At 32.9% G+C, this 21,398-nt stretch overlaps 2 protein-coding genes across 7 annotated transcripts in view; both read right to left on the bottom strand.

The window, feature by feature from the left end:
* LOC105227202 (venom dipeptidyl peptidase 4) overlaps positions 1–21,398 on the bottom strand; it is a 118,829-nt gene that overhangs the window by 70,658 nt on the left and 26,773 nt on the right. The gene's annotated exons all lie outside the window — the stretch shown is intronic.
* On the bottom strand, positions 2,762–5,917 carry LOC105227201 (dynein axonemal assembly factor 6). The gene is made up of 3 exons (XM_011206428.4): positions 4,961–5,917; positions 4,648–4,871; positions 2,762–4,462 (listed from the first exon to the last, which is right to left on the bottom strand). Exons 1-3 carry the CDS (start codon positions 5,091–5,093, stop codon positions 4,199–4,201), a joined length of 621 nt encoding a protein of 206 aa, XP_011204730.2. The 5' UTR covers positions 5,094–5,917; the 3' UTR covers positions 2,762–4,198.

The following is a 21,398-nucleotide window of genomic DNA, read 5'->3' as shown; positions in this document are numbered from 1 at the left end:
TGAGTTCAAATATATAAAGTCTAATGAAGTGAAATCCATTATTTTTTCATTGAATTGAACATTTTATTCACCATTGTTAGAATTATGTGATAAAGGTGAAATATACACCATTTTTCCAACAACTTGTTGACATTTTGAAGTTAGTTACATGATAAATATTGGCAGAAATCTGCAGGTCCATTTTTATAAGCTTTTCTTGAGACGAATTGTTCACCAATAAAGAATCCGCGATAGACCGTAACAGTTATAAATAAGTATGTTAATATATAGTATAGTAAAACGAGTCTAATAATGGCTCAATACTCCAACTTAAGAGGTATAGGGCAGCAGTGAGTAAAAAACTAAATATTTTACCAAAGTTGATAACTAATTAGCTACCACTTGAGAGCACAACGAGTGATTAGGTATTCTACCAAACACACAGAGTTGTTGAACTAATTGGCTCTCACCCAGGAGCACAAGGAGCCTAATAATGGCCTCAGTGTGGTTTGGCGCTCCCATTTCAACCAAGCAACCAATTTGTTTTTCATCAAAGCGTGTGCATTAAAAATTAATTTTCTAAATATAGAATTTTAAGCAGTGATGACAAAAACTCTTGCCTACAATTAGGCGTAACGAACTTTAATCCTTATAATTTAGCAAAGTCGCACACCTGTTGTTGAAATTCAAGTATACTGTCATATATATGTACATATAACTAACTGAAATTAAAGTATTACCACAAACATTTAAATCGACAGCAACTTTCAACAACTTCCTCAAGCAAATTTAACAAAAATGAAAAAAAATTGACTGCATGATAGACATATGCCCATATTTTGGATACATTTTTTATACATTTGCTTTTCTTTGTCAGAGTTCCATGCAGCATGTACAACTCTGCGCTGCTTATGCCACACATTATGGCTACTAATTTGAAATTAATGCGCAGACTGGCAGTGCTTGCAGCTAAGTGGAGTATAGCACAGCGTTTTTGGTGACATTAGTAGCATACTTGCAGGCGTTTTGTCGACTATATCACCGAAGTAGCGCAGTTAGCTTATAATGTGCGCTAAAAATGCGCAAAAACGCTGCGTCGACGAAAAGTAAAATTTAAGCAAAATAAATAGAAATAAGCTCGTCAACTTTCTACACTATATTTCGAGCTTATTTATATGCATTTTCTGCATTTTTCGTATATACATATATAGTATATTTTTTTCATTTTTATATTTAATTTTTTGCTAAAACCACTCGCGATGTCTCAACAGCTTGCTAGTCAAAATTTGCCACTAAATATTCAAATGCATATGTATGCATGTAAAGTATGCTTCGCCAACGTAAAAGCGAAAGACTACGCGTGGCAAGTACTCCGACAGTGGAGTTGTGGCAGAGCACTCGACATAAATGTAATTTGCATAGCATAAGAGCAGGCGCAGCATACAGGCATTTTTACGAGCTAGCACGTGTGTGCTCATTTGCATGTAGTCACGTGGTATGCATGTGTTAGTGCGGCCACTGTAATGTATATTAAAAGGCACAAATTTCTATATGTGCGCCTAAATGTATGCTTCCCATCACACTTTGTTGAAATAACAACAATTTCGACTCAAAACAGAGATTACCAACAACTGCGGTCGTAAAATTCGCGCTTATTACCCCTAACTACCTGCATATAGCGGCGTATAGGCAACGCTGTGGCACAGCAAAATGTCAACAAACGCGCTAAAATTAAATACCGTAGCGTAGTTGCTACTGTGCGGTAATGAAAGCGTGCATAATTTGCTTTCGTGTTCGGAATAATATTCAAGTCGCGCAAAATGTTTGTTTATTAACAAGTTAATCTGTGCGTTTGTAGGGCTGCGTGCTACTCCATGCCGTAAAAAACGCGTTAAGCGCCTAAAAGCATACTGACAACTCATGGCCTGGCACTCGATTTAAAGATATTATACAGCTACAGGTGGGTAATAGCAGCATGAGCGCATATAAATAGCTTTATTTATACTTTAGCCACACGTTTTTGTTTCTGTTGTTAATTTCGGCCGCTTTCGCTTTTCTATTTTCAACTGTGACCTCCTCCTCCTCCATATTTTTCGTGTTTATGTCTACATATTATGTCGCCATTTGGTGTTGCTTCCTGTTTTCTGAGTCAGTCTTGTCACATATGCCGCTTAAGTAATTGTTAATGGTATGGGTTATGTCTACATTACGGTCAATTTGGGTGGTATAATATACAAATATGCTGTGGTAAAACGATATAACTGTTTCTTATATATTAACTCATACAACTATATTACGTATGTACTCGAAACTTTATGTATATCCTCAAATAAAGTGATTCATTAAGCTATATTTGACGTCTTTGGAGACTCTTAAGCACCTTTGGAGATCTTTTTTTCGATTTAAGGACTCATTAATGATTCTTAACATATTTAGCGGCATTTGATTGTCTTCTCCACATTTCGTCGAATTCACTTTCCTCATTTTATGAAGGTGGGATCTTAAGCGCAGACGCTCTGTAATGACCCCTACAATATTACCCAATTCTCTTTTGCCAAAGAGTAGAAGCTTTTAGTCCACCAACAACACTATCACAAAGCAATTTTGTGCTGTGGCATGTCCTGTATAGCTAATATTCCAAGACTTGTGGTGTACCACTAGAGTCCATTTCTTCAAACAACCCTTGAAGTAGCTGAATGGTCTTAAGAAGCGGATTTGTGTTTCTAGCTGCCCCCAAGCGGACCAACTCGTTTGTCTTTTCGTTTTCTTCTATCCCTATATGTTTGCGCCAATAGACCTTTGGTCGCGGTGCGATACTCATTTACTTATCTACTGAGGATCTTGTTATTGCCTGCTTGCATAATCAAACCCAGTAAGACTTAGTGTTAGGGCTACGGAGTGCCTTGTTTGCTGCTTGGATGTCCACTAACATATGTACTTTATGGACTGGTTAGATCAGAAGCTCCCTTGGCTGTCCACTAGCAGATTTATGAACTTTCTGGTTAGAGCAGAATTCCACTTGACCCTTATGTAATGCCAAACATTTCGGCCCAAAAGATTGAATTGCAGCCATTTAGTTTGAAGCTCTCTACTGAGTATGGATTACTATAGAATAAGCCCGCTCCAGGTCCTGTCTCACCTTTTAAACCCTCATTAAAGTCATAGTACCAACGGTCCTTTCTTCTTACTAACAAGAGTCGAGTATGATATCACGTCTGTAGTTCCGCCGAGTCTGACACCAATGACCTGAAATCATGAGCCGACTGGCTGGCTAAGCATTGTCTAATACCTCATTTGTATGTGTATTGGACGGATATCGACGATAATGTACAGAGTCTTTGCTGAGCTAGGACAACAACCTATTTGTTTTATGAGCGACTTTAAAGGACAGACACAAAATCTGAGAGTTATATGTAGTTTCTGTTTGCCTTTTCGACCAGGTGTGCTTTCTAAGGACAAGAAAAATCCAATTAAAGGGTAAAGTTATTTATATGACAACCATTGTACATATCAGAAACTTCTTCTTCTCACTTAATTATATTTTATTTCGAATCCAGGATTGTATAAAAAGGAAAGTTCCGCACATTCAGCTGACAAAAAATATTTAGAGCTTCTGGGACCCTATTCTGTATATCGATGCGAAAATGTATTCTATTTTAAATTTGGATCTATCTTATAATGTATTCTTATCGAAATTTGGATCTATCTTATAATTATGCGAATTTTGAACCATCCTGTACCGATTTAATTATTCAGGTTTTATAGCATGTCATATAAACGGAAAGCGTAGTTTTTAAGTTTCCGTCCTTTGCAAAAATTTTCGAGAGGTTGTAGCTTACTATTCGCTTATATTTATAACGCAAACCGCAAGGCCGCTTGGTAGTGACTTAACCGCAACTGCATAGCACCAAAATGCCGCAGCCAACTTAAGCGCAAATCGCATTTGCATGACATAATCTCCTACAGCGCCGCACATGCACTCATTTAACCCACACAGCTGGTGCAACAACAAGGCACCAACTCACACACACATATACAAATACACTATTATTAGCTGCTCAATAAAATTTATTGCATACAAAATAGAGCGAAGAACAAATCCACTGCAGTGCATTGCTAGTTTTACTTTGCATTTTACCGTTGTTGTTGTTATTCCAGCTGTTGTTGTTGTTTTAGTGCAGCGACTATCGAGCGTTGAGCAGCTTAGCGCTTGGCCTTTCTAAAAGTTCACATAATCGAATTCACGTTGCAGTCGCAACGTCAGACAGAGTTTGCGCAGCTCAGCCACATATTTGGCCCGGCAACGGTCCACGTTCACCTTGTGCGGCAGTGGCAATTTGAGGCGATAAATTGGCGTCGCCAAATCCACTTCATCTTCGGTAATTGACAAATCCATTTTATCCGCCGGTGTCGTCTCGTCCGGCAGCAGTATCTCCAGCAACAAATCCTCACAACTGGCCGTGGCATTAGTGCGATTGCCCATCTGTGACCAGCGAGGCGGCAAACGGTAAAAAACAACGGTGTTCATACACAGACATACGTGGCACACAGCATGGAAAACATGAAAAAATGAAAGCAGTTAAGCGGTAGAGAACAAAAAAAAAAGTGTATGCTGTTCAAACACTGCAGCTCATATGTGCAACATATTATTGCTTTTATGGCGACTACCTGCAGATAGAGGTCCTCCGTGCCCACTGCTTGCCGATAGGTCATGCTGTACTCGGGTCGTCGGCGCGTCTCTAAAATCTCATTGTCCTCCTGCTCCTGCTGCTTTTGCCATTCTTCGATGCTTGTTGGCAATGCGCTGCGTTCGGGTGTTTGCCCTCCTTGTTGCGCTTGTTTTTGTTTGCTGCCACCTGCATTGCCGTTGCTGCTGCCAAAATGTGCGGGCGCTACAAAAAAAATGCCAAGTCATTTGGAAATTTTGTGGCGTTTACGTTATTTTCCGTGCGGTTTTTGCACATTTAGTCGACGCACTTACTGAAATTGTTGCACTGCTTGCTGTCACCGGCGACCGGCTCATCGTCGTCGGTGTCTGAATTGTCTCGCTCCTCGGGGGGTGTGAGCAAATCGCGCAGCATGCGTATGCTTTCAGGATTTTCGAAAAGCGACATTTCTAGTTTTGTGTTTCGATTTTTCAGCAAAGCTTTGTTATTTCTGTTTTTTTGTTTGAAATTTTTTTTGGACGTTCGGTTTTTCTTGCTTCTTTGATGAGTTTTCTAATTAAGTGAACTGTTGTTTGCGTTCGGTATTCAGTTTGGCAGTTCGAAGATATTGATCAAACAACAAGTTGCACGGTTGCTATGGTAACGTTGTCGGTCATTTGTTGGAATGTGGAATTTACTTATGTGGATAAGGCGGTGGTTAAGACTAGCTTTCAAATTTGGTAGGAAAACTTGTTTATATTCCAAAGTGATGAAAATTTAGACCAGCACCAATTAGAGTAAAGACCGTAACTTATTTTTTGGTGAATAATTGCTGCCTAGAATCTTCTAAAGCTCAACAATGGAAGGATTATTGTTGAACAGTGACTCCTTTCCGTTTTAAAAACTTTGTCTGGAAAGTGGAAGCTGTTATTTTTCGAAAATCCGAGTCTAAATTATAGAACCCGACCATCTCAGAGGTCCAGACCTATTTTAGAAGGTCCGAATGAAAATTTTCACATAACGCAAGGTTACTTCTTGGCATTTTCCGACAATCGAGTCTTAATTATAAAAGATACAATGTTTATCTATACCAACGTATCCAAAATGGACAACGGAGTACAGGCGGGTGTATATTCTGATGATCTCAAAACCTTTCGCTCAAAGCAGATAGAAATCATTAATCAACTTTAAGATAATGAAGCAGATATGGCTCAAACTGATGAGACTAAAGCTAAAGACTTATTACATAGGCTCACGAATAGTATTTACAGTATCAACGCAACTATAACGTGGCACTGACTTTTTGGATCACATGCCCAAAACTAGGTCTGCCCAGCCGCAAGCTAGAAGGGAATAGGGAAATCGTTTTTCATTTTGCTTTGAATGTTTAGGTCGAACACAAACCAGACACAGAATATTTGAAACCCATCAGGTACCAAATCTTGAATGGTTGACCACAAAAAGTATAACGGTTATAAGTAGTTTCATTGAGAAACGAAATAGCAAAATCAAAGTGGTCCTACGATGGTGTCCAAACCTTGATATAAGGGGTTTCATTGAGAGACTATGTGACTTTAGTGCACCTAAACAATCCATAAACTATATTCTGACCATAAACATTAAGTGTATCAAATAAGTTTTCGTTAAAAAAATATATGAAGTCAGTCGATACTTAAACACAGTCACCAAAAATTCAATGCACCGAAACAATATCATAGTTCTAACAATATCATTCAACAAATAACTATCAATTTCACCTAAACCCGCCGTTGGTCACTTTTACTGTTATTGTTTACAAACAATTAGCTAAGTGAACAATAAAGTGTTTGCACATACTCACTTCCCCTCAGAAGTAGCCATAGCGTCGAAGCCAACTACATACTATTAAATGTATAATTTATAACTTTATCTGGCTAACACGTTGCAATTCACCATGGATTATCTAAGCGGTCAACGAGCAATTGTGTGAAGTGAAAATGTGCTGGCTTGCGTTGAGGCCAAAACAATGGCAGACAATAAGGGAGAATTCAACAAAATGTGTGTGGAAATAATTTTCGTAAAGCCTTATACACTATTCAGGGTTCTTGGGTGCTCTTGTGTACAAGTACAGCAGTTACAATAAAGTGAAAAAAATGTGTTAGTTACTATGACATAAGCAAGTCTGCATGAAGGTCTTTTGCAGTCTTTTTGCAAACGAAGTCTGCTTTTAGGCGCTGAAGCTGGAGATGTATGTATGACTGCTGCTTGCAGCTAGGCGTTTACGGTTTTTTTTTATTTTTTTCTTTGTATATTTGTTTTGTTGTAATACCAGCTACTCGTACTTTGTTGCAGGCAGCAACACCGAGAACCTTGTGCCAAATATTTTCGCTTTTGTCGATTTTTTCTAATTTGTTGTCATCAGCATACTTTTGTCAGACACTGTGTAGGCTATTGCGCCTGCTTTTTGCTGCCTCCGTGTTTGGGCAATATCAGAAATTAATACTTTGCTGGCAAACTTTCACTAAAGTTGTTGCTGTAATGCTTTACTATATGCATTTTAATCAAGAATATTGCTTTTTTCCACTTTTTTATAGCTTTTTTTTATAGTTTTACGAAGGAAATAAAGCGACACTGTGCTGGGTTTGGAAATAAGTTGTTGTTAAATGAGAGGCTAACTTTATATATAATTCTCATACTAAAGAACAATTATTTTGTTATAATAATCACAAATAATTTTAATACAATTAAATGCTAGAATTTGTGTAAATATTTTCTTTAAATGATGTCAACTAGAAATCCGCTTAACTAACTGTAACAAATACTTGTCATATGTTGTTACTAAATTTTTTTCCAAATTCGGCCCAAAATATTAGCGTATTTGGCAAATGTTTCTCAGCAGAAAGTAAAAGTTTATTTGTTTTTGCTGCATGCCTGTCACAACGCTATTTATATGCCTACAATTGCCCTGCATTTTTGGGGCAAAGATGTTGAGCATGCAGCTTGCACAGGCAGTCTTGTCTTGCATACAAAGTGTGTCCAAGCTGGAAAGAGAGAAGCTGGAGAGCAACACATAATGTCAAATGCAAAAAAGCGCATGAAAAGACAATGTTATGTTTGTTTTATTAGAAAATTGTCAAAATTGTAAGCGGATTCCTTAGGCCAAAGTGTGTTGTACAAAAAAAATGTGAAGAAATTTGAACAAGTATTTCAAGTTAACCGAGGCATGTTTACAGAATGCTTGTTTGCGCTTCAATATTGCAGAAATATTTGATATTTTATGTTAATAGCTTGAAATTGTATCACCATTGTATAGTGAGATTGAGTTTTAGTACGATCTTTATGCCCTAAAAGGGATTTATTAAGTTTGCCATGACGAACTAAGTTAATTTAGCCATGCGCTTCCGCCTGTATATACGTGAACTAGTCCATGAGTTTTTGAGATATCGAGTTGAAATTTTGCTCATAACCTTGTTTTTCCCAGCAGCTGCTCATTCGTTGAAATTGTGGATATTGAACGACTATAGCATATAGCTGCCATACTAAGAAAATACTCATTTACGTTGGATGTAAACGAAGTGTTAATCAATAATTGGTTACTACTACCGTATTTATTACCCAAATTTGTCTTAAGAATTTTCCATTTAAAATATTAGCACTCTCCTCCCTTTCTTTTATAACATTTGTCTATAAAAAATCGTTATCAATTGCATCAATAAATCACTCATGCGTACATATTTGCACAAACAAGTAAAGTCATGAGCATAAATTGTAGTTTATCACTAGTACTAACTAAGTCAACAGTTTGTGGAAATAAGATTGGAATTTATGATTTCCAACTGGCTGTTTATCGCTCGCACAATTATGTATAATTTCGTTTCAAACAAGTATAAAATAGGCTATAACTGATTCGATTTATTACTCCACCTTGCCAAAGCCCTTGATATTTATTGAGATCACGTGCACCGAAATGCGATATGGCTGAAAAGATTACTCTCAAATACGTAGAGTAATCTTATCAGCTAACACTACTATAGTAATTCAAAAAATAAAATGCCTCAAGCAGCTGATAAACTAGCGCTAATGAGGTATAATTAGATCAAACGCTTTTAGTACTCGTACACTAATTTCCTTTCATTTGGTTCATTTGAGTGGCAAAAAGCGCTATAAGGTCGTTTATGTTTGTATGCCAGCTATATGTTATATTGGTCCTCGGTTCCGACAACGGAGCGGTTTATTGGAAAGCATAGAGCTTGTGCGAAATTTCAGAAGGATATCTCAAAAACCGTGGGACTAGTACGTGTATTTAGAGAATTTAATGTGCTTTAATAAGCAGTGATTCTTTTTGAAAAACCTTCAAACCTCTTGATCACGTGGGAGATCTTCGTGAGGACCTCCATAAAAAGGTGCTAGGAAAGTTTTTCTCCTTAAAACTAGCACAAATATTTCTGAAAAAGTGGCGGATTACCAAAAAATTGTTTTACTCCTTCGATTATTACCTGGCAAATATGTCTGAGAAGATCATATGAAAATTTCAAGTCGATCTGTCTAGTGGGAGTAGTTTTTTCATTGACTCTGCAAACTTTAATAGTAATAGTAGTTTAAAAAAAAACGCCTTTGAAGCTTTAGCAGCCGATTACGCAAACTTCTAGCAAATAAAATATAAATACATATAAAGCAACGATTTATATCAGCAGAGTTACAAACCTTACTGAACAAGACGAAATAATCTATTATATGTTAGCAGACACACACCATACAAATTTAAGAAAAGGCCTCGCCTAAGCGAAAGAATAGTAAGATTGATATAAGAAGGAAGTAGATATTAAAAAAATCGGAGATAAGATAATATAGAATTATATTGACACACCGTACTGAATAAAACGAAGTAATCAGCGTTAGCACATCCACACGCCATAAGCGTATAATAAAATATAAGAAAAGGGATTGCCAATAATTTTGTGATATTAATTGTTTAGATAGAAGAAAGCAAATACTAAGAAGGCGGAGAAAAAATCATAAAATAAAGAAATAATTTATTTTAGCGAAGTCACGAGCCTTACTAGTAATACGAACCAATCAATGTTAGTAGAGTCACACACTATTAAAAATGTAAGCAAATGTGTGAGATCAGCTAACCAAAGCGAAACACTACTAATATTAATATAAGAGGGAAGGAGATACTGTAAAGACTTCTCGCCGTTTAATATAAAATTTGATAAAATTAGAGAAAGAGACAAGGAAAACATAATGAAGAGCCTAGATTATATTATATATGTAAAAACTATAACTGAAACTACTTACTACCCAGAAGGTTAGCCTTACAAAATCTCTTGATATGAGAAAAAATTCAGAAATATTTATAATTCCTTTTTGAAGTCGTTCAGTTTGAAAGCGATTAAGTAATAAGTAACTAAATACCTAAATTTATACCAGACATAAACGAGTGCCGCTATTATCGGTGAGTGCCAAACTTTTACCCAGACAGTTCACTTAAACTCACAACCACCCCGCTGATGTAATCAAAAGTGGTTCAAAAAGTACATTTAAGGAATTTATATTTATAATAGTCGGATAGCGCACACACTTAATGGTCGCAATAAAATGTGCTTAAATGAAAAAGTGCTGATATGCATTGTTTGTTGTTGTTGCGTCTGAAATAAATCTAATAAATGTTGATAAGAACTGTGTGTGAAGCGAAAGGTGCAAAACGCATAAGCGCGTCCATAAACAAAGTAATTATCATAAAGTGAGAAAAAAACTGGACCGAGAAAGAAAAAAAATACCAACAACAACAACAGCAAACTCATACTAGTAAGCGCTTTTGCCACGCTGCCAGCAACTAACGGTGAATGTAATAAAACTAAGACATTAGACGGTGTTGCCACTTGCGCGCGCAGCAGCAGCTTTATTGCTCCGGCGGCAGCTACATTGTAATTGGGCGCGTAATGAAATAAATTACGCAAGTATTTTACAATGCAGCGCAGGTTAGGTGAGCAGGAGGCGTGGTGCTGAGCGTGTAGGGAGAGCAGTGTGGTGTTACAGGCGAGTGCTCCAAGTGTAATGGAAGGCAAGCGCGCACATACAAGTGCTTTTAAGCAAAACACACACACACGTTCGACTATATAAATATGCTTTACATACATTAGTTGCTTTAATAGTAATCCTAACACAGGTGTAAATGTGCAAACAGGACTTTAAATGCGGTCGCACATGCTCGACAAGCAGTTGCCATATACTACGTGACTCGTGTGAGTGGCTGTGAGTGTGTATATGTGTGTAGTTGTAAGTAACTGCATATGAATACGTTAGTCCTTTGTTAAATATTTGCGGCACACACTCAACTAGCGCGTAACCGCTACCTGCTCTGCAAGCAAAGACCGTTATGCTGTCTTAAATTAAGTTAGAATTTACAGCATGAGTGTGTTTTAAATACTATTTCGTTTCGAGTTGCCCAGGTAGGGTCAGTACAACGTGGCATGGAATTCTAACTAATTTCGAAAAAAATTTTGAAAATTTTCGAATTTTTTTGGAAAATGATTTCGAAAAAAAAATTTTGAAAAATTCGAAAAGTTTTTGAAAAATTATTTCGAAAAAAGATTTTGATAATTCCGAAAAGTTTTTGAAAAAAGGATTTTGAAAGTTTCGAAAATTTTAAGGAAAATGATTTCGAAAAAAAGATTTTGAAGATTTCGAAAAGTTTTTGAAAAATAATTTGGAAAAAAATTTTGAAAACTTTTTCGAAAAAAAATTTTGCAATTTCAAACTTTTTCAAAAATTTTTCCCAAGATTTTTTCGAAATTTTTCCAATTTTCTTAAAAAAAGTTAGTAGTTTTGTTTTTCAAACATTTTTTTTTGTTTTTATTTCATATTCATTCATGAGATTCTCTCAGAGATTTCTACTTGGTATCTTTACCTTCGTATTTTTCTTTCTGTTTCTGTTTTCCTGCCAGAAACTCTCTTCTTCCACAGCACTATCAAATAGGATCAGTCAAGGAATGCAAGTAAACAACCAGCTTTATATGCTTGTTCCCGCCTCAGAGACATTTCACACCAAGCTGAAATGCGTAATTTCTTGCATCTATTAAATTGCTAACAATTTGTTGTTACTTCGCTCCTTTGTAAGCCACATCTAGCTGAATTTCTGCGTGTTGTTATGTTGCAACACGGCACTTAAATGACAAGCAGCAACAGCGAAGCAATAAAATTGCGGAGGAATAAATTTCGCAATTTCATGTAAATTGTAACACAAATATGCAGCCGTAGCGACAACAATAAAACCAACAATATTTACTTACTTCCACACCATATACATACATAGCTTCACTTTCGTCGAGTATCAACAATGCGAAATAAGCGTGGCAATAAAAATGCTAAAACAAAATATAAAAAATAAATAAAAAAGGAGCAGTATAAACAAATTAAGGCACATTTGCATGCTTGAAATATAAGTCGGCAGGTTTAAGACTTCTCTAGTTTTTTTTCTAGTTTTAGTAAGAAAAGGAAGAAATACATATTTTTTGCTTTGGAAATAGTTTTAAGGGACATATGTTGGTAGTGTGTACTGTATGCAGTCCATGTTTCCACCTACCGGTTGCTCAAGTACTAAAGTGTTGTAGCAATCGTTATTCATACAGGGTGAACCTCTCTCTTTCTTTCTTATTAAACTCCCCAAAACAATGACATTGACATTGACTTAAGCGAGAGCGCAACTGTTTCATAAATTTTGGTCTTTTAGGGAACTATGTCAAAACAATTTTAAAATTGGCATAGCGAAAACATTTTTTTTCAAAGTAGATATAAGCAAATATTCGAAACTTTTATGGAAAAAATAGTTTTCAGAAACATTTCTTAATTTCTTGCATCTATTCTTTTAATTTACTTTAAAAACCAAAACGACATTAAAAAAATTTTTCGGAAAACAAATTTTGAAACATATTTTGAAAAAAGTAATGTAGACTAAAAAATTGTTATATAACGTTTACAAAAAACAATTTTTTTTTTGAGAAAAAAAGAACTTTTTTTAAATTAAATTTTTTTTTTTTAAATTTCTGTAAATTAGTTGAAATTTGATTGAAATTATTTTGATTTCTGAAATATTTTGAAAATTTATTGAAAAAAAATTTACTTAAGTAAATGTTTCAAAACTTTTCTATTGAAAAAAGTTTTCAAATGTTTTGTATGTATATCTTTTAGTTAAACAATCCAAAAAATATTTTTTCACTCAAAAAATTTTCTACAAATATTTTAAAACCTTTGAATTTTTTTGAAATAAGTTTTGAAATCTTTTTGGGAAAAATATTTATTTTAAAAATGTTTTGAAAATTTTTTTTTGGAAAAAATATTGAATTTTCAAACTTTCAATGAAAATTTTTTTTTTACCAAAAAAAAGTTCTGTAACCATATTTTTTATAAGCAATCGAAAATAGAGTTTTTCAAACCAAAATTTTTCAAAACATTGAAATATTGGAATAAGCGTTGAAAATTTTTTAGAAAACACAATGTGATTTACCAAATGTTTTGAAACTTTTTTTGGAAAAAATTTAAATTTAGAAATTTAATTTAGAACTTTTTTTTAAACTTTTTGTTTTAATTATAAAAAAAAATATTTAATTTAATATTAAAATCTCGGAAAAAAATTACTTCCGTTTGTTCCGACTTTAGCACTTAGCGGGTAAACTTGTAATTTATGTCCCTAATTATTGCCATCATAATTACCTAATTAACCAAAACAACAAAAAATGAGAGAGACAAACCGACACGCTCACCCATTATGAAGAACCCAACACATGCAGCACAGTGAAAAGAAGGTCAACATGCAAGAAGGCATGCAAGGACACAGCGTGAAAGTTGTTAAGTAATAAGTGAAAACGTACTGACACTCCAGCAGCGGTGGAAGGAGACAGACTGCCAGCGGCAAAGACCGGAAGGCAGCAGCGCGTACAAGACAACCTTGTTGAGAGGCAGAGCCGGCAGGCAAATAACAAAGCACAATTCTAAGCGTTATGCTATTGTATATACTACCAAATATACATTAATATGTGTGTATGTACAAACTTATAAATGCTTTTTGAAACTTTTGCGCCGCCAAAGTGTGAAAGTTTTATGCGGCGCGTTAAAGAGCCAACACAAATCATATGCTGCAAATGGACTTGCCGAAAGAAAGGAAGACTTGCGAAGCGATGCTACATGTACTGCGAGTTGAGAGGTCATTGTAACGGCGACTACAGCGTACTGACTAGGCCAAGTTACACCAATGCTTGTACAAGTGCGCCCATTTGATTGTTATTTTGGCATATAAGCCACATGAAGTCTAGCAATTCGGACGAAAAACCAATTCTTCTTCTCTGCACAGAAAGCACATATGAAAAACGATGAAGAAGACAAAGTCAGAAGATACGCACAGAAATAGTGGCGATGAAGGAAAATTCTACAAATAAACGCCATGCCTCTGCAATGAACTCAGCAACAATGGCGCTGCAGTTATGGGCGCCACTCAGGCTCAAGACATGGCTGATTGGTCAATGCAATGAATGGAACTGGTTCTCAATTTGAATTGCTGCTGCACTACTACGTCTGTTTGTTTGTATTGAACTTACGCGGCATGCACAAGTAGTGCATACGTGACGGTATTAAACAATTTACGCTGATGCAGATGATACACTTACACCATGATATTCATAGGTAGGTGGGTCCTATGAACGCTTGTCTTGAAATTTATGGGGTACAGAACATTTTATTTGCAGGCGGGACCCAGAATGCGATAACTGAGTTGCCAACTAGCCGCATCCTTAATATTTTTTAGTTTATATTAAAGCGATAACTGTATTTTATGTTGAGCGCCTAAAGCTATGCAACAACATTTTTATTTTATTTTTAGTATGGCTTTTGAAGCATACATTGAGGGAGGCGCTTGCCTGAAAGTAATTTAAGCTTCTTACTCGTAAAAAATACTTGAACTTTCAATCCAACACTTTTGCGTCTTTTTAAAAATTTCAAAAAATTTTCTCAACATGTCGAAATTTTCTTTTTAAATAAGTTTTGATTTTTTTGTTTTGAAAAAGTTCTGAAATTTTTTTGAAAGTTAAAAAATGGTTAGAAACTTTTTTTGAAAAAAATATTGAGTTTTAAATTTTTGAAATATTTTTGTTTTTAGTTATGCAAAAATCTTTTCAAGCATACATTAAGGCGCTTGCCTGAAAGTAATTCAAGCTTTTTTTAACACGTAAAACATACTTGAATTTTCAATCCAACATCTTCTTAAAATTTTCTCAACATGTTTTTAAAACTTTCAAAAATTTCTCTCAACATATTTTTAAAACATCGAAATTTTTTTGAAAAAAAAATTAGATTTCAAAAATGGTTCGAAACTTTTAGGAAAAAAATATTGTCTTTAGAAAATTTTTGAAAACTAGTTCTTTTTTGAAATTATGCTAATATTTTTTTAAATTTACATGTAGTTTTTCGAAAAAATTTCGAAAATTTTTTCATCGTTTTAATTTATTTTTTTCTATTTCTTTAGGCAATATTCTTGCCTTCAAGTCATTACCCAATTTCATAACGTACATTTCAAAACGCACACAATTTTTAACTTCACGCTAAATTTCGCTGGAATTGCTAATTAGTCGTTTACATGCTTAGGCATTTAAGATTGTTTTTCCCATAAATAAACCGAAATAAATTATTACCAAAAACAAATTATAACATTTTTGTCGCATTCAATGTCAACAACCCGTGTTTTTTAAATGCCGTTGCATACCTTTAGGCGCTTATACAATTTAACAATATGTCCCCTTTTATTTTTCCACGTCATTTAAGCCGCTTTTAATTAAACAAATCGCTTAGTGTTGCACAACACAACTAGACGACTTTGTCCCTCACGCCCTTTTGTGGTTAAGCAGCGCATGACTCTTTACATTTTGAACGCGCCTGCGACCTTTCACCTCATCAATTCTTAGTTTGCGCGCAGTTATTTTACTTTTTTTGACTTTGCAGTTTCGTTAAGTTAATTGTTCGCCATCGCCTCGTTTTTTACCATTTTTTCCATTACGCATACACCTTTATTTTCAGTCGTTCTATTTTTTCTGATTTTTTTTTACAAAGCTTCTACTTTTGTATGCTGCGTTTCCTTTGCCACTTGGGAGCTGCTCCGAAATTACGCGCCTTTTCCCAACGGCGATCGAAAATTCATGACAGTCAGCTTGTGTTGGCGCTGCTTGTCCTGCTTTTCTTTTCTATTCTTTCTTTTTCGCTTTTGCAACTTTTATTGTTTACACTCACATTGTATGGCGCGTGGGCAAAATGTAGCGAATGTCGTAAAGTACTCGGAAAAATTCTACAAATATTTTAATAATGTCGGGTTTACGTCGTTACGCAGAGTTATTAAGCTATGGGAAAGTTTGTGGCTATAAATGTAGTAGTAGCCTAAAAGTAGATTATATACTTAAAAATTTTTGAAATAAAAATCGAGGCAGGTAAAGGCTCGAAAGGCGATAGAAAAATTGTCAGTACTTTTTGCGATTTTGAGAATAATAGAATTGGAAGCCCTGATTAAATACTATTTGTTTTCAAGTAACGCGCTAGTTTTAAAAAATCGTTGCCTACATGTAGGCTGTAGTGCAAATGTAACCAATATCTGTCTAAATTTTAGCCTCAAGCTATTTATTACATTTTCTTTCTTTGACGATTTTGAATGCCGCTCTAGCTAGTTATAGCGAAAAGTGAATTGTAAGTATCTCCAATGGCCCACATTTCAATGACAAGTAAACTTTTTGATTACATAAATTTTGAGTGCGTAAGTACGTTGCCAATTTACTAACTTTCTTAACCAAATATATACAAAGTAATATAAATAACAAAACAAATATTAAAACTAATAAAAATGGCAATAAAAGCGGCTGGGGAAACTTCGCTGAGAAGCTGGAGAAATAATAAACAAACAAAATAAGGAATTATGGAAGGGAACAGCGCGTACAGTGTGCCTTAAAGCCGAAAGAAAATAATTTCAAATGTAGATTATTTTTTAGGTTTTGAGTTAAAGTTTTGAAAGATTAATGTGATTTTTTTTTACCTTAATGAACTCTTAAATTTAATAAATTAAAGACACTGGCTGGTAGGAAATGCATTCAGCTATGGATTGCTGAGTTTAATACTTTCAATAATCTCATACACTTAGCTCTTTTAATCTTTAGTTGACTCTTGAAATCTTTCTTGGTTGCATTATAATTTCATAATGAAATTTGCTTGAGTTGCTTAAATTTTGAATTATAAATTTGAAAATATTTAGTTATGACTCCAACCTTTACTATGTATGTACCCAGCCTACGAATAAAATGCAAATAATTTTTTTGCTTCCCGCATTTTGTAACGCTGACTATTTTGACGCACTGTAGTTAAAGTTTGAAGTGAAATAAAACTTATTTACCATAACTTGGGCAACAATAGTAAGCAAATTGACATAAAATATGAAACGACATTTTGTTATCAGCAGAGTTTGTTTAAATGAGTAGTGGCAAAGGAAATATTGAAAAACGTGACGCGGATTTTGATGAGATCGTTTCAACGCTAGAAGGTAATAATTTCACTCCGAATATATAATTAGGTACAGCACATTGTTATGGAAAATATTAGTAAAGAAAATTCTGAAAATAATTGGGAAGTTGACAATAACTAAAACGAGATGAATTCAAGAAAAAAATTAATAAAATAACATCACAGTGGAGCAGGAAAAAATAAATATTAAAATTTTTCTTTGTTTTGTTATATTACTTTGGAGATTCAGTATATCGTTCGAGCAATAAGTAGTTGCTCTACCGATCGTAATAACTGTAATTTGTACGATATTTCCGATATTGCAAAATTAAGATGTTACTTATATTATCCACATAAAATTTTTTAGAAATAAATAATGAAATTTTCGTGCAAAACACACATTTTTGAAACAAAATTGATTAAGATTGTTACAACGCTAATCTTAATTGACTCAATTCAAATAAATTTGAGTCAAACTTTTCATTGAATCACATTAGGCAAGTACACTTGTCACAAGGCTAATCTTAATTGACTCAGTTTAAATAAATTTAGTTCCGTTTATTTAAAAACACTTAATTAAATCGCACTAATTGAGTAAAAATGATACAACTAAAATCTTAATTGACTCAATTTAAATAAATTTAGCTCAATTAAATAAAATTCAAATTTTAACTCACTCAATTTAAATAAATTTTTTTAAACTTATTTTAAAACAGTTCATTCAAGCACATTAATTGAATAAGATTGCTACAAATCAAATCTTAATTGTCTCAATTAAAAAAAATTAGTTAAATTTATTCAAAAACAGTTCATTCAAGCACATTAATTGAGTCAGATTTTTATAAATCAAATCTTAATTGACTCAATTAAAAAAAATGAGTTCAATTTATTTAAAACACTTCATCAACTACTTTAATTGAATAAGATTGTTACAACTTAAATCTTAATTGACTCAATTTAGATAAAGTTAGCTCAATTGATTAAAAAAATAATAATAATATTTATTTTCGCTACTTTCCTACAACTTTTCCACCTAATCTTAGTTAAGCTCAGTTCCAAATTATATTTTCATGCTTACAGCGTCGTCAATCCCGCAAAGGCGATCATTACCGTCTGTAAATATATTTAGCTACACTCATTTAGCCTTACTTATTTTAAGCACCAACTATTATGGTAATCAAATACTCTTTATTAACTGCTTCAGCGCCTAAGCGATTACAAGAACTTCCAGCTAAACTTGTGAGTTTGGTTGCTTGGTTGCTTCGCTTTTGTTATGACTTTGCGAAGTTTGGACTTAATTAATTTATAATTTATATTACGAGTAGAATTCCATGTAAACACATTTCTTACAAGGTAGGCACTTGAGTTTTACAAATTTGGCGTTGTGCGAAAAGTTTTCGACGTACTTTGAAATAAATTTTTAAATAATGCTAATGTCATTAAATGTATATGTATATAAATACAATCAAGTGATTCAAAAAAATGGTTATTATAAATAATTGCTATGGGCAGTGATTTTTGTGCATTTATTTATTATTATGTCTACTATTTATTATTAACGTCATCACTTTTAAGGCTTTTATTTAATTTTTTTTGTACTTTTATTCTTACTTTTTTATACTAGTTTTGACGCAATCCACCGGCTTTAGTTCACTTAACTTTAATTTCAGTTTACTGCTTTTGTTTTTACATGCTTCTCTTGCTGATGTTGTTATACAATTAATTTTTATTATCGCTTTGGGCGCTTGTTTCGCCTGAAGTGGACACTTAAAAGCGCTGCTCGCCATAAAGTTTACTAAAACATTTGCGCAAAAGTGAAAATATAATCACTTTTGCTTTAGAAATTATTATGTGCTGTTTGTGGTTACAACAACAGTAAATAATTGTTTATGTTTTTTGAAACGCATGCTTCTCGGCTTTTAGCCGCCTATTCTTCGATTTCATGCAGCAATTAGCAAGATACGCAAGAAAATTTATTGCGGTATGAATTTTTCATTACTTGCAATCTTCTTGTTGTTGTTGTATATTTTTGTGACAATTTTAGGCAGCTAATTTAAAATGTCAACAGAGAAACAGATTTATCGTCAGTTGTTGTTTTCAGTAGTAAGGCATTGTAATTGGCTTAATAAAATTGAAGCGTGTTCGGGATAATGCAATTTTGAATGATTTTCAGTGATTTGTTTGAAACAAAAAAACATAAAAAAAAATCATTAAGTGATTTCGATGTCAAAGAAACTAAATTTTAAGAAAAAAATCAAAAAATATATTCCGGAAAGAAAAATTCACTTCAATAATAAAAATATTTAGAATGTAAAAAAACTGAAACACGTTTTATGGAAATTTCTCGTAATTATTATTATTTTTTTTTTAAATATGTGAGTTCACAATAAAAAAATTTAATTTAAATTTTAATAAAAAAATTAGAAAAAATTTTGTTGACAAGTTTTGTAGATTTTATTTTTTTAACATTTTATAGTAAGAGTCGAAAAAATAATATTAAATTCGCCAATGGTTAAAATTCTCAATTGAATGTTAAAATTATTATTAAAATTTATTTACAAAAACATATGGAAAACATGGCAGTGTGTGAGGCATTTTAAAATATTTTGCAATTTTTTTTATATTTTTTACATTCTTTTAATACTCGAGTATATGCAGAATCAGAAAACTGAATTATTATGCCGGCTTGTTTGAGTATACATACACATACATACAATCATATGTAAACATGTGGACATTTCATGCTAGGTAAGACGGCGTTATATGCAATGGAATTTCTTGCTGAAGCAAAATATAAAAAGAAAAACAACAATTGATTACTGAAAACTGGTTTTGGCTGGCACAACAGGGCAAAGGAAATATGTAATTTGGTTTTTGCGCTATTTTTTATTAATTAATTTTTCTATACTTGTTAATTTTAATATTTTTATATTTTTTACATTTTTTTTTTTTGAGTAAATTTTATTTTTTATATATTTTTTTATTTTAACAATTTTTTTTATATTTATTATATTTTATATATTTTTTTAATTTTTTTTATTTTAAATTTTAAATGAAATTTTAATTTTTTTATTTTTTTATTTTCACACAGTTTTTACTTATAATTTTTTATTTTTCTTAGATTTTTTAATTTTTTCATATTTATAACTTTTTATATATTTTTTATTTTAATATACATACATATGTATCTAGGTTTTAAGTTTTTCATATTAATAATTTTTTAAATATTTTTTTTAATCTTAATATTTTTTAAATTGTTTACATACATATATTATTTTTTATAAATTTTTATTTTTTTTTTATAAATTTCTTATTTTTATATTTTTTATTTTTTTAAATTTATTAGTTTTTAATATTTTTTATATTTAAAAATTTTTTTAATTTTAATATTCTTTTTCAATTTATTTATTTTTTTTTTGTTATATTATATTTTTATTTATTTTATATAAATAAACGCATATATATTTATAATTTTTTATAAATTTTTTTATTTTAATATTTTTTAAAGTTTTTATATATATTATTTTTTATACATTTTTAATTTTTTTATTATTTTATATTTTTATATATGTGTATATGTACATAGCTACTACCTGTCACCACTTCGAATTTTAAGCTCATTTAGATCGAATGCTTTGATTAAGACATTATAGCTGCTCAGTTAGCATAGCGCAACGCTTTCAGCTTAAAAGTAAAAAATTAATTAAGCAAAAAATTATGAAAAAAATGTAAAAGTAAAAATCATAATATACGTCAAAAAGTCACATATTTTGTAGCACTCGTAATGCATACGGAAATGAAATTACGTGGTTTTGGCATTTAAGCTTGTAATAAATCAGATAGTGGGTGAAGAATGAGCGTCGAAGCGAGAAAAAATAGTATTAGAAATCGGAGTTAAGCTGACAATCAAAACAAATCATAAATCAGAAAGTGGCAGGCGAGCGCTGGTTGGTTGCCATGCGTGTGCATACACACACATACAAACATATGTACGAGTACGCACATGCTGATACACAACGAGTTCATTCCGCATATAAAGTACTTGGTTAAATTCTTTAGGTGAAAGGCGCGCCACCGCATTTGGTTGTCGAATTTCTGTTTGTTGTTATATATACACTAAATATTATTCTTGCTTTTCACTTTTTAAAAATGTACGGCAGTTTATTTTAGTATACGTTTTTTGCCTTTTTTATATTTCCTTATCAAAGTGGCCCTTCGCGCCAAACGAAGTTAAAGGAAATGCTATTAACTCTGTGGGGAATTGAA

This window comes from Bactrocera dorsalis, chromosome 5, assembly GCF_023373825.1.
Source record: "Bactrocera dorsalis isolate Fly_Bdor chromosome 5, ASM2337382v1, whole genome shotgun sequence".
Lineage (NCBI taxonomy): Eukaryota > Metazoa > Arthropoda > Insecta > Diptera > Tephritidae > Bactrocera > Bactrocera dorsalis.
Note: the sequence above shows the minus strand (reverse complement) of the source record. Positions and strands in the feature narration are given on the sequence as shown.

Coding starts and splice junctions, on each gene's coding strand:
- LOC105227201 (XM_011206428.4), bottom strand. CDS start 5,093: ATGTCGCTTTTCGAAAATCCTGAAAGCATACGCATGCTGCGCGATTTG. Junction 4,872..4,960: donor CAAGCAGTGCAACAATTTCA/GTAAGTGCGTCG, acceptor TTTTTTTTGTAG/CGCCCGCACATTTTGGCAGC. Junction 4,463..4,647: donor CGGAGGACCTCTATCTGCAG/GTAGTCGCCATA, acceptor CGCTGGTCACAG/ATGGGCAATCGCACTAATGC.